Source organism: Somniosus microcephalus, chromosome 16 (genome assembly GCF_052327205.1).
Source record: "Somniosus microcephalus isolate GS21.2 chromosome 16, FLI_Smic_1.0, whole genome shotgun sequence".
NCBI classification, from domain to species: domain Eukaryota; kingdom Metazoa; phylum Chordata; class Chondrichthyes; order Squaliformes; family Somniosidae; genus Somniosus; species Somniosus microcephalus.
In genome coordinates this window covers 106459706-106471796 of record NC_141002.1, presented here as the reverse complement: position 1 = coordinate 106471796, position 12091 = coordinate 106459706, and the positions used below count along the sequence as shown (strand labels likewise).

General features: G+C 48.1%; 1 protein-coding gene across 17 annotated transcripts in view; it reads right to left on the bottom strand.

Moving 5' to 3' along the window:
* The window catches only part of ppfibp1b (PPFIA binding protein 1b), a 208810-nt gene that overhangs the window by 122752 nt on the left and 73967 nt on the right, over positions 1-12091 (bottom strand). For 16 of the 17 annotated variants that reach the window (XM_086009670.1, XM_086009676.1, XM_086009674.1 and 13 more), the window contains 2 exons: positions 7188-7281; positions 66-271 (listed from right to left, as the gene is read on the bottom strand). In XM_086009670.1, coding sequence (XP_085865796.1) covers positions 66-271; positions 7188-7248 — 267 coding nt within the window. In that variant the 5' untranslated portion in view covers positions 7249-7281. Of the gene's footprint in view, positions 1-65; positions 272-7187; positions 7282-10700; positions 10780-12091 lie in introns of those variants that run through there. The other variant, XM_086009673.1, reaches the window with a different exon arrangement.

Genomic DNA, 12091 nt, shown 5'->3' with positions numbered 1-12091 from the left:
TTAAAGAACTGGGAAGAAACAAACTAGAACCAGTGAAAGTAGATGTTCTATGCCAAGCTGCTCACCAGGTGACTCTGTAACCATTCACCCAGAAGTTCCGCAGTGGAGTCTGGTATCTGACACCGCAGTCCATCCTTCTCCTCATTCTCCATCAGCTCTAGTAGTCCACGAAGATCTTCTACTAGGTGTAATACTCGCAGCCCACCCATATACGGGGAGTTGGGTGACTGGCAGTCAAACAGGCCATTTGTGTAGTCTAAGGTCTTTGAACCTGGTCAAAGATGAATGGAGAAAAGTTAACGCTGTCATGAACATCTCATTTAATGGCAGATGCCAATTCAATCTGCCGCAGCAACATCTTTTAACTACCTGTTAAACAGACTGCAGTCTAACTGGGCTGGAAACTAGTTGGTAGTAGCACACACATGTATTAAATTCACTTTCGATACAGATGAAGCACTTGTTAAAAAGTAGAGATGCCTAGAAATACCAGGTCACTGATGAGCTTTCACACAACAGGCTAACGTACCAGAAGCAAATCCCTGAATGCCCAATATTGTAAATGCTGTTACACTGAGCTACCACAGCCTGCACACATGAAATGGAAGGTTTTCACATACCAACAGACCTCCCGAGCATACCATCCAGTATCTAATTATGTTGCATCATTTGATTCTACAATATAAATGCAGCCTGAATTCATTACAAAGAAAATTCAATATATTGTGATAAAATGACAGATGTAACTAATCAAAACCTACATACTGTAGAAGGATATAAAAAGCATAACAGACAAGAAAATAAATTAACAGCTTGCTTATGTTATTCTGGTGGGGGTGGGAAGGAATTAACAATTTTATGTATCATAGCATTTGAGTGAGGGTGAGTGCGTGTGTCTTTAACCTACTACAGGGATATCATTCTTGAAGCAACACAAGATGGCAGTGGGGGGGAAGAAACTGAATTTATATTTACAATAATGGTTTTGTTTTACATTCATGGGGACAGAGGATTCTAGGTAAGCTTTGAGATTTATAGAAAATGATTTGACAAAGCATTAACCTGTCTGTTCGCTTTGCAGATGCGGACAGACTTGCTCCCCATTTCTAGCATTTTCTGTTTTTATTAGAAATATTATTTTTAAATGTAGTTTGTTTACCTGGATTATCCCTCAAACAAAAATCCCTGACCAGTGAATTAAACTTAAATTTAAATTAAAAAAAACAAAAGTGAATAGGAACAGCAATGAAAAGGTCCTACAACAGATTACACTAGCAATGCCAAGTACTTCTTCTACAGATCAAAGTAATTTTTTTTTAAAGCACAAACCTGGTAGAAATCCTCAATTATTCTACCGCCCCACACCCGACATTTCCGGCCCAGTAATAGCTTAAACGGTGGCCAAAAGGGAAATCCTTCCCATTACTGAATCAGAATCTGGAGTTGCCACTCTCCTCCAGTCCACACAACACAACACCAACTAGACAGACAGCACTAGTGTTAGGTCACCTTAAGGGTGCAGAAAAAGACAAACTGAGGAAAATCAAAACACATGGAAGAAGGGAAAGGAAAGCACCGTTCACATCCTGAGGACATCGCAAAGCACGACACTTTTGAACGGCAGTCATTGTTGCTACATAAACAAATGCAGCAGCCACTTCAAGAACATAAATAGGAGCAGGAATAGGCCACTTGGCCCCTCGAGCCTACTCCGCCATTCAATAAGATCATGGCTGATCTTGGGCTCAAAGCCACTTCCCAGCCCGCTCCCCATAACCCTTCACTCCCTTATCTTGTAAGCATCTGTCTATCGCCACCTTAAATGTATTTAATGACCCAGCCTCCACAGCTCTCTGGGGCAGAGAATTCCACAAATTTACGACCCTCTGAGAAGAAATTCCTCCTCATTTCAGTTCTAAAAGGGCGACGCTTTATTCTGAAACTGTGACCCCGAGTTCTAGATTTCCCCACGAGGGGAAACATCCTCTCTGCATCGACCTTGTCGAGCCCCCTCAGTATCCTATATGTTTCAATAAGATCACCTCTCCTTCTTCTAAATTCCAATGAGTATAGGCCCAGCCTGCTCAACCTTTCTTCATAAGTCAACCTCCTCATCTCTGGAATTAACCTAGTGAATCATCTCTGAACTGCCTCCAATGCAAGTATATCCTTCCTTAAATTGAGGTCCAGGGCGACCACATCTGCAGCAAATGTTGGCTGCTCGAGGAACTTCGGCTCAGAGTTGATGAGCTGGAGTCCGAGCTTCAGACACTGCGACACATTAGAGAGGGGGAGCGTTACCTGGACACTATGTTCCAGGAGGCAGTCACACCCACTAGAATAATTACTTCCAATTTGACCCATGGTCAGGGACAGGAGGGTGTGACTACAAGCCAGGCAGGTATTGGGATCCAGGAGGTAGTGATGGAGGAGCCTCAGCCCTTGGCCTTGTCTAACAGATACAAGATTCTTGCTCCGTGTGTGGACGAGGCCAGGGACTGCAGGGAGGATGAGCAAACTGACCACAGCACCGTGGTACAGGGAGCCATTCAAGTGGGGGGAGCAAAAAGAAATGTTGTAGTGATTGGGGACAGTATAGTGAGGGGGATAGATACTGTTCTCTGCAGCCGAGAGCGTGAGTCCTGAAGGCTGTGTTGCCTGCCCGGTGCCAGGGAAGAGGAACTTGGAGTGGGAGGGGGCGGATCCAGTTGTCATGGTTCATGTAGGCACCAATGACATAGGTAGGACAAAGAAAGAGGTTCTGCTGAGAGAGTATGAGCAGCTAGGGGCTAAATTAAAAAGCAGAACCACAAAGGTAATAATCTCTGGATTACTACCTGAGCCACGAGCGAATTTGTATAGGGTAAATAAGATCAGAGAAATGAGCGAGTGGCTCAAAGACTGGTGTGGGAGAAATGGGTTTCGATTTGTGGGGCACTGACACCAGTACTGGGATAAGAGGGAGCTGTTCCGTTTGGACGGGCTTCACTTGAACCATGCTGGGGCTAGAGTCCTGGCAAATCGAATAACTAGGGCTGTAGAGAGGGCTTTAAACTAAATAGTTGGGGGGGGGGGAGGATCCAGGTGAGCGGGAAAATAAAAAGTCAATGAGAAATGAGAAACCAATAGAGCAAGATAGAGATGGGGGAAATAATAACCAGAGTGTGATAGGAAGGGACAGAATGTTTAAAAATAAGAGTGTAACAGAGAAAAGGGTCAAAACAAGGAGAAATGGTAAAAAGACAAAGTTAAAAGCTCTATATCTGAATGCACGCAGCATTCGTAACAAGATAGATGAGTTGACGGCACAAATAGATACAAATGGGTATGATCTGATCGCCATTACAGAGACGTGGTTGCAAGGCGACCAGGGCTGGGAACTGAATATTCCAGGGTATCTGACAATTCTGAAGGACAGACAGAAAGGAAAGGGAGGTGGGGTGGCTTTGTTGGTAAAAGATGGGATCAGTGCAGTGGTGAGAAGTGATAATGGCTCAGAAGATCAAGATGTAGAATCGGTTTGGGTGGAGATAAAAAATAATAAAGGGAAAAAGTCTCTGGTGGGCGTAGTCTACAGGCCCCTGAACAGTAGCAATAATGTTGGCCAGAGTATAAATCAACAAATAATGGAGGCCTGTTAAAAAAGGTATGATAATAATCACGGGTGATTTTAATCTCCATATTGATTGGACAAATCAAATTGGCCATGGTAGCATTGAGGAGTTCATAGAGTGCATCCGGGATGGTTCCCTAGAACAGTATGTAATGGAACCAACCAGGGAGCAGGCTATCTTGGATCCGGTACTGTGTAATGAGACAAAATTAATAAATGATCTCATAGTAAAGGATCCTCTAGGAAAGAGTGATCATAGCATGGTTGAATTTCAAATTCAGTTGGAGGGTGAGAAAGTTGTATCTTAAACCAGTGTCCTGATCTTAAACAAAGGCAATTATAATGGCATGAGGGCAGAACTGGCTAAAGTGGACTGGAAAAATAAATGAAAGGGTAAGGAAGTTGAAATGCAGGGGCAGACATTTAAGGAGATATTTCATAACTCTCAACAAAAATATATTCCAGTGAGAAAGAAAGATTTTAAGAGAAGGGAGCACCATCCGTGACTAACTAAGGAAGTAAAGGATGGTATCAAATTGAAAACAAAGGCATGCAATTCTGCCAAGATTGGTGGGAGACCAGAGGATTGGGAAATTTTTAAAAACCAGCAAAGGATGACTAAAAAAAGATGAATTATGAGAATCAGCTGGCAAAAAACATTAAAACAGATAGTAAGAGCTTCCACAGGTATATAAAAAGGAAGAGGGTAGCTAAAGTAAATGTTGGTCCCTTAGAGGATGAGACTGGGGAATTAATAATGGGGAATGGGGAAATGGCAGAGACTAACAAATATTTTGCATCTGTCTTCACTGTGGAAGACACTAACATCCCAATAATGGATAATCAAGGGGCCACAGGGAGGGGGGAACTAAAGACAATCACTATCACTAAGGAAATAGTACTCGGTAAAATAATGGGACTACAAGATGACAAGTCCCCTGGACCAGACGGCCTGCATCCCAGGGTCTTGAAAGAAGTGGCTGCAGAGATAGTGGAAGCATTGGTTGCAATATACCAAAATTCCCTGGACACTGGAGAGGTCCCAGCGGATTGGAAAACCGCTAATGTAACACCCCTATTTAAGAAAGGAGGGAGACAGAAAGCAGGAAACTATAGACCAGTTAGCCTAACATCTGTCGTTGGGAAAATGCTGGAGTCTTTCATTAAGGAAGCAGTAGTAGGGCATTTAGAAAAACATACTGCAGTCAAACAGAGTCAGCATGGTTTTAGGAAAGGGAAATCATGTTTAACAAATTTGCTGGAGTTCTTTGAGGATGTAACAAGCAGGGTGGACAAGGGTGAGCCAGTGGATGTGGTGTATTTGGATTTCCAGAAGGCATTCAATAAGGTGCCACATAAAAGGTTACTGCATAAGATAAGAGCTCAAGGAGTTGGGGGTAATATATTAGCATGGATAGAGAATTGACTAACAGGAAGCAGAGAGTCGGGATAAATGGGTCATTTTCTGGTTGGCAAACAGTAACTAGTGGGGTGCCACAGGGATCAGTGCTGGGGCCCCAACTATTTACAATCTATATTAATGACTTGGATGAAAGGATCGAGTGTAATGTAGCCAAGTTTACGGATGATACAAAGATGGATGGGAAAGCAAGTTGTGCAGAGGACTCAAAGAATCTGCAAAGGGATATAGACAGGCTAAGTGAGTGGGCAAACATTTGGCAGATGGAGTATAATGTGGGAAAGGGCGAGGTTCTACACTTTGGCAGGAAAAATAAAAAAGCAAATTATTTAAATGGAGAGAGATTACAAAATGCTACAGTTCAGAGGGACCTGGGGGTCCTTGTGCATGAAACACAAAAAGTTAGCATGCAGGTACAGCAAGTAATCAAAAAGGCAAATGGAATGTTGGCCTTTATTTCAAGGGGGTTGGAGTATAAAAGCAGGGAAGTCCTGCTACAACTCAAATCAAATCAAAATCAACTCAACTTTTATTGTCATTGTTAGTGCACAAGTGCAGTACAACGAAATGTAGGCTTGCGGCTCCCGAGAGTGTACATTTAGATTAAGACATTTAAACATTCAACATACTTTTGGCTTGTAATACATTAACATAAGCATAACCATAATAAAGTGCATTGGCAGATGTACAGGCTTTAGAGTTTATTTGTGGAGTTCAGTAGGATGACAGCCCTGGGAAAGAAGCTGTTCCTAAATCTGGTCGTACGGGTGCGAATGCATCTGTAGCGTCTCCCAGATGGCAGGAGGGCGAACAGACTGTGGCTGGGGTGGGTAGGGTCTTTGATGATGGACCGTGACCTCCGTAAACAGCGTTTCTGGTATATGTGCTCTATGGTCGGTAGCCGGGTGCCGGTAATGCGTTGGGCAGTTTTGACTACCCGCTGCAGGGCTTTCCGGTCATAGTAGCTACAGCTGCCATACCATACTGTGATACAGTTTGTCAGGATGCTCTCTATTGTGCAGCGGTAAAAGTTAGAGAGGATCATGGGTGACAGGTTACATCCCTTCAGCCTCCTTAGGAAATATAGGTGCTGCTGGGCCTTCTTCACCAGAGAGGAGGTATTGAGGGACCAGGAGAGGTCTTCCGTGATGTGGACTCCGAGGAACTTAAAGCTGTCCACCCTTTCCACCACAGCCCCATTGATGTGGATGGGGGTGTGACTTCCGCCTTTAGACTTCCTGAAGTCCACAATGATTTCTTTGGTTTTCTTGATGTTCAGGGCCAGGTTGTTATCGGCACACCACTTCATGAGATGCTGGACCTCCTCCCTGTAGGCTGACTCATCGTTGTTGGTGATCTGGCCTACTACCGTGGGCCAACTGTACAGGGTATTGGTGAGACCGCACCTTGAGTACTGCGTACAGTTTTGCACCACAGCGAGGCCCCATAAATAACGAGATTAATGATCAATTAATCGCTTTTGGTGGACTTGGTTGAGGGATAAGCGTTGGCCTGGAAGCATGATTCGGTAGCAGAGTACACCTGCATCACAAGCACTTTCTGTTCCTATGAGTTTAGTGTTGGTGCAAAGCGGTTTCTCCTTTGCACCAATACTGAAGTTGTAGTGCAAATCCAGAGTCAGAAGCGAACCTGAAGCTGGATTGAAGCAGACTAGCCGTACCTTCTCCAGGTAAACTGTTCTGCACTTACACTCAGGGTAAATGCCTGAAGCGACCTACTTTTATTCTGAAGCACAGTACCGATGTAGAGGATTGTTTTGCTCCAATAGAACACGGATAAAATGTTTACCTCACATTATTGTTTGACTAAAAGGACTTTTTTTGTTGCCTGTCTATTATTATTACTACCCCCCCACCGCCCCCAGGCATCTGATCAGCAATCTTAAACCTGGATTGTTCACATGGGTTCTAGCAATGTTATTCACAATGAGGAGTTTGTTTAAACACTCATCGTGGTCATCTAGATATGGTTCAATGCACTGAATGCAAGTGTTTGCCACAGGCGTAGCCCCAGTAAATGCTTGTCGTGGTTACTGTATTAAAGGCAGAGGAACAAGTAAGTGGGCACAAAGAAAAAATAAATGCCTTTAAAGGTAAAAACTGAGTCAGCCAGTAATTCCTAGCAATCTCTTACCTGCGATGATACCATCCATTTGCTCCAAGGCAGCAGCCAACATCTCACTGGCATCAGTCATCCTTCTATCCTTGTAAATCAGTCAATGCCACACCTAAAGCAAAAGAAAATAAGCATGAAGTTACAGTACATCATCTAGAATTATAGTCTAGTGCAGGAAAAGGCTGTAATAGTACAATATCACTCATATTCTGGCAACTCCATGCAATTTCCATCCATTTATAACCACTCCCTCAACTACTTCCAAGTACAAAGTGCCACAAATACACTACAGCACGAGTTTGAGGGGAATGGCCACCCAACTAAACCCCAGCAGAATTATATTTGCACTTGTGCACAAAAACCATGGAAAAGCCGTGAATGAGAGAGACATCTAATCAATAAGGGAGTGAAAGAAACATCAGCAAATCCAATCTTCACCCCGTGCTCCAGTTCTCATTTTCAGCTTTTCAAGGATTTACATATTGGTGCCGTGTTTGTGTACATGTGATGCGCTATCAATTACTCATAAAAGACTGAGAGTTAAGAGAGTAACTAAAGGCTTTTATTAACAAAAGAATGAAGGTCTGCCTCGAGTGGTCGACCGGTCCAGAAATACAAAGGGGCTGGGGAGCAGTCACCTTTATACTAGGACTTGTGGGAGGAGTCAGCCGAGGCATGTCCAGGCATGTACACAGTGGAATACAAACAGTGGTTTACCACATTCACCCCTTGTTTAAAATTGAGTCCGGCGGGGTGAAGTGTATTAAAAGTTAGTGTATTGGAGTCTCTCCGGAGGTCTTGTCTGCCGCTGTGATCGGCGTGGCGACGGCAGGGGTAGTGGAGCTTCCGGCGTCGAGTCCCGCGTAGGCTGTGGCACAGGCGTGTCGTCCTCGTAGATGTCGAGCGGGTCGCTGGGCCCAGGCCTGCCGTCTGCTGGATATCGGATCGTGGGGGGTGGGGGGGTGGTAGTGAGTAGTGGGTTACTGCGGCCCCCGAGGGTGCAAGGTCTCTTATGGAGACTGTGTCCTCCTGCCCGTCCGGGTATGCAATGTAAGCATACTGGGGGTTGGCGTGGAGGAGGTCGACCCTCTCGACCAGGGGGTCCGTTTTATGGGTCCTCACGTGCCTTCTCAGTAGGACCGGCCCTGGGGACATCAGCCATGGCGGTAGCGATGTCCCCGATGTGGACTTCCTTGGGAAGACAAACATTTTCTCATGAGGGGTGGCGTTAGTGGCAGTGCAGAGCAGTGACCGAATAGAGTGGAGCGCATCGGGGAGCACGTCCTGCCAGCGGGCGGTTGGAAGGCCCCTAGACTTTAAGGCTAGCAGGGCGGCCTTCCAAACTGTCGCATTTTCTCTTTCCACCTGTCCGTTCCCCCGGGGGTTGTAACTGGTGGTCCTGCTTGTGGCAATACCCCTAGTTAGCAGGTACTGACGGAGTTCGTCGCTCATAAACGATGAGCCCCGGTCACTATGGATATAGCTGGGGAAACCGAACAGGGTGAAGAGGTTGTTCAGACATTTAATGACCGTGGCACTGGTCATGTCCGGGCAGGGGATGGCGAACGGGAAACGGGAGTACTCATCAATAATATTGAGGAAGTACACATTGCGGTCGGAGGAGGGGAGAGGCCCTTTAAAATCAACGCTCAGGCGCTCGAAGGGGAGAGTGGCTTTTATCAGGTGGGCCCTGTCTGGTCTATAAAAGTGCGGTTTGCACTCAGCGCAGACTTGGCAGTTCCTGGTCATGGTCCTGACCTCCTCAATAGAGTAAGGCAGGTTGCGGGCCTTGATGAAGTGGAAGAACCTGGTGACCCCCGGGTGGCAGAGGTCATTGTGGAGGGCCCGCAGTCTATCGATCTGCGCACTGGCGCAGGTGCCACGCGATAGCGCATCCGGGGGTTCATTGAGCTTCCCGGGCCGGTACAAGATCTCGTAATTGTAGGTGGAAAGTTCGATTCTCCACCTCAAGATCTTGTCATTTTTGATTTTGCCCCTCTGCTTGTTGTTAAACATGAAAGCAACTGAACGTTGGTCAGTGAGCAGGGTAAATCGTTTTCCGGCCAGGTAGTGCCTCCAATGACGCACAGCCTCCACAATCGCCTGGGCCTCCTTCTCAACAGCGGAGTGTCTGGTCTCCGGGCCTTGGAGGGTTCGTGAAAAGAAGGCCACGGGTCTCCCCGCCTGATTGAGGGTAGCGGCCAGGGCAAAGTCGGACGCGTCGCTTTCCACCTGGAAGGGGATGGATTCGTCCACTGCGTGCATGGCGGCTTTGGCAATGTCTTCCTTGATACGGTGGAAGGCTAAGCGGGCCTCTGCCGTCAAGGGAAAAGAGGTGGACTTGATCAGCGGATGGGCCTTGTCCGCATAGTAGGGGACCCACTGGGCATAATAGGAGAAAAACCCTAGGCACCTCTTCAGGGCCTTGAGGCAGTGGGGGAGTGGGAGTTCCATAAGGGGGCGCATCCGGTCGGGGTCGGGGCCGATGACCCCGTGTTCCACAACACAGCCAAGGATGGCGAGGCGGTTTGTGCGGAATATGCACTTCTCCTCGTTATATGTCAGGTTCAGGAGTTGGGCGGTGCGGAGGAATTTTTCGAGGTTTGCGTCATGGTCCTGCAAGTCACGGCCGCAGATGGTCACATTGTCCAGATATGGGAAAGTGGCCTGCAACGCATTTTGATCTACCATCCGGTCCATCTCCCTTTGGAAGACGGAGACCCCGTTGGTGACGCCAAAGGGAACCCTAAGGAAGTGATAGAGGCGGCCGTTTGCCTCAAAGGCAGTATACTGGCGGTCCTCAGGGCGGATAGGGAGCTGGTGGTACGCTGATTTCAGGTCAATGGTCGAGAAGACGCGGTACTGCGCGATCTGGTTGACCATATCAGCTATGCGGGGGAGTGGGTAGGCGTCCAGCAGGGTGTAGCGATTTATTATCTGGCTGTAGTCGATGACCAGGCGCTGCTTCTCGCCGGTCTTAACGACCACAACCTGGGCTCGCCAGGGGCTGGTGCTGCCCTCAATAATCCCTTCCTTCAGGAGCCGCTCCACTTCGGTTTTAATGAAAACCCTGTCCCCGGCACTGTATCGCCTGCTCTTTGTGGCGATGGGCTTACAGTCGGGGGTGAGGTTAGCAAACAGTGGGGGGGGGGTGACTCTGAGTGTGGAGAGGTTGCACCTGGTGCGCGGCGGGCAATTTGGAAGCTGCTGGCTGCGGACTGTGAGTGGGGGTAGGGGTCCACCGTACGCCATCCTAACGCTTTTAAGGTGGCACTGAAAATCTAACCCCAGCAGGACGGCAGCGCAGAGGTCGGGCAGGACCTGAAGTTTAAAATGATCGTACACGGTCCCATCTACTACGAGCGTCACTACGCAGTAGCCGCCGATGTCCGCCGACTGGGACTCGGAGGCCATAGAAATCCGCTGGTGCGCAGGCAGGACTGGGAGAGAGCAACGCCGCACCGTGTCGGGGTGGATGAAGCTCTCCGTGCTCCTAGAGTCAAAAAGGCAGATTGTATCGTGGCCATTTACCTTAATGTCCATTGTGGAACTGGCCAGCTGGTGCGGTCTCGCTTGGTCCAGTGTAACGGATGCCAGCGTAGGGGTCGGTGTGTCGCTGCGGGTATCAGATGAGGCGGTGTTGGGGGCCTGCTGCGTTCCGGCTGTCGTCCAAGATGGCGGCGTCCATGATCCCCATGTGGCTGGAGGCGTCCAAAATGGCTGCTGTACCGGTGGTTCGCACATGGCCGGGGAGGCCCAAGATGGCGGCCCGCATGGCCCACACGTGGCGCTGCTGGGGTTCGGGGTGGCTTTGGCCCTGCAGACGCTAGCGTAGTGTCCCTTCTTCCCGCAGCCCGAGCAGGTCGCGTTTTGGATGACCGAGTACACTCGGTGGTTCACTTTGGAGGTCAGGACATCCAGTTTGTCCTCGTCCGATTTGATTGCTGCGGAGGCGGTCAGGAATTTTTCGAAACACTTAAGCCAGTGAGTAAACTTGGTGGCTGAGTCCGCCTCCCGATGATCTAAGTCCAGGCATGCTGGTGTGAGGATCTTCTCCATTATAAAAATTTTGTTAATAAAATTGATGCGCTATCAATTACTCATAAAAGACTGAGAGTTAAGAGAGTAACTAAAGGCTTTTATTAACAAAAGAATGAAGGTCTGCCTCGAGTGGTCGACCGGTCCAGAAATACAAAGGGGCTGGGGAGCAGTCACCTTTATACTAGGACTTGTGGGAGGAGTCAGCCGAGGCATGTCCAGGCATGTACACAGTGGAATACAAACAGTGGTTTACCACAACATGCCACTACACACATCGCCACAGTGAGCGCTGGCAGATTATCGGGTGTTGGCAGAGTAGCAGCGTGCGCTGGCAGGTTTACCGGGTGTTGGCAGAGTAGCAGCGTGCGCTGGCAGGTTACCAGGTGTTGGCAGAGTAGCAGCGTGCGCTGGCAGGTTACCGGGTGTTGGCAGAGTAGCAGCGTGCGCTGGCAGGTTACCGGGTGTTGGCAGAGTAGCAGCGTGCACTGGCAGGTTACCAGGTGTTGGCAGAGTAGCAGCGTGCGCTGGCAGGTTGACGGTGTTGGCAGAGTAGCAGCGTGCGCTGGCAGGTTGACGGGTGTTGGCAGAGTAGCAGCGTGCGCTTCAGGATTACGCGGTTTGGTTTAGTGTCTGGGTTGCTATCCTAGTGGTGCATAGAGTGGGTAGGGTGTACTCCAGACTATCTGTCTGTGGGGACATGCTGTGATGTGCGAGGTGGGAAAGAGGTATTACTGTGCATGCTTTTAGAGAAGGGGTTCCAGGCTTCTTGGTACTGTACTTTGCCAGTGTCGGTAAAGGGCAAACACCAGTCAGTAACTGACTTCTGTCCATGCCTGTGGTTCTGCTTCACCATTGCACAGGGACTCATTCATCCCTTTGCT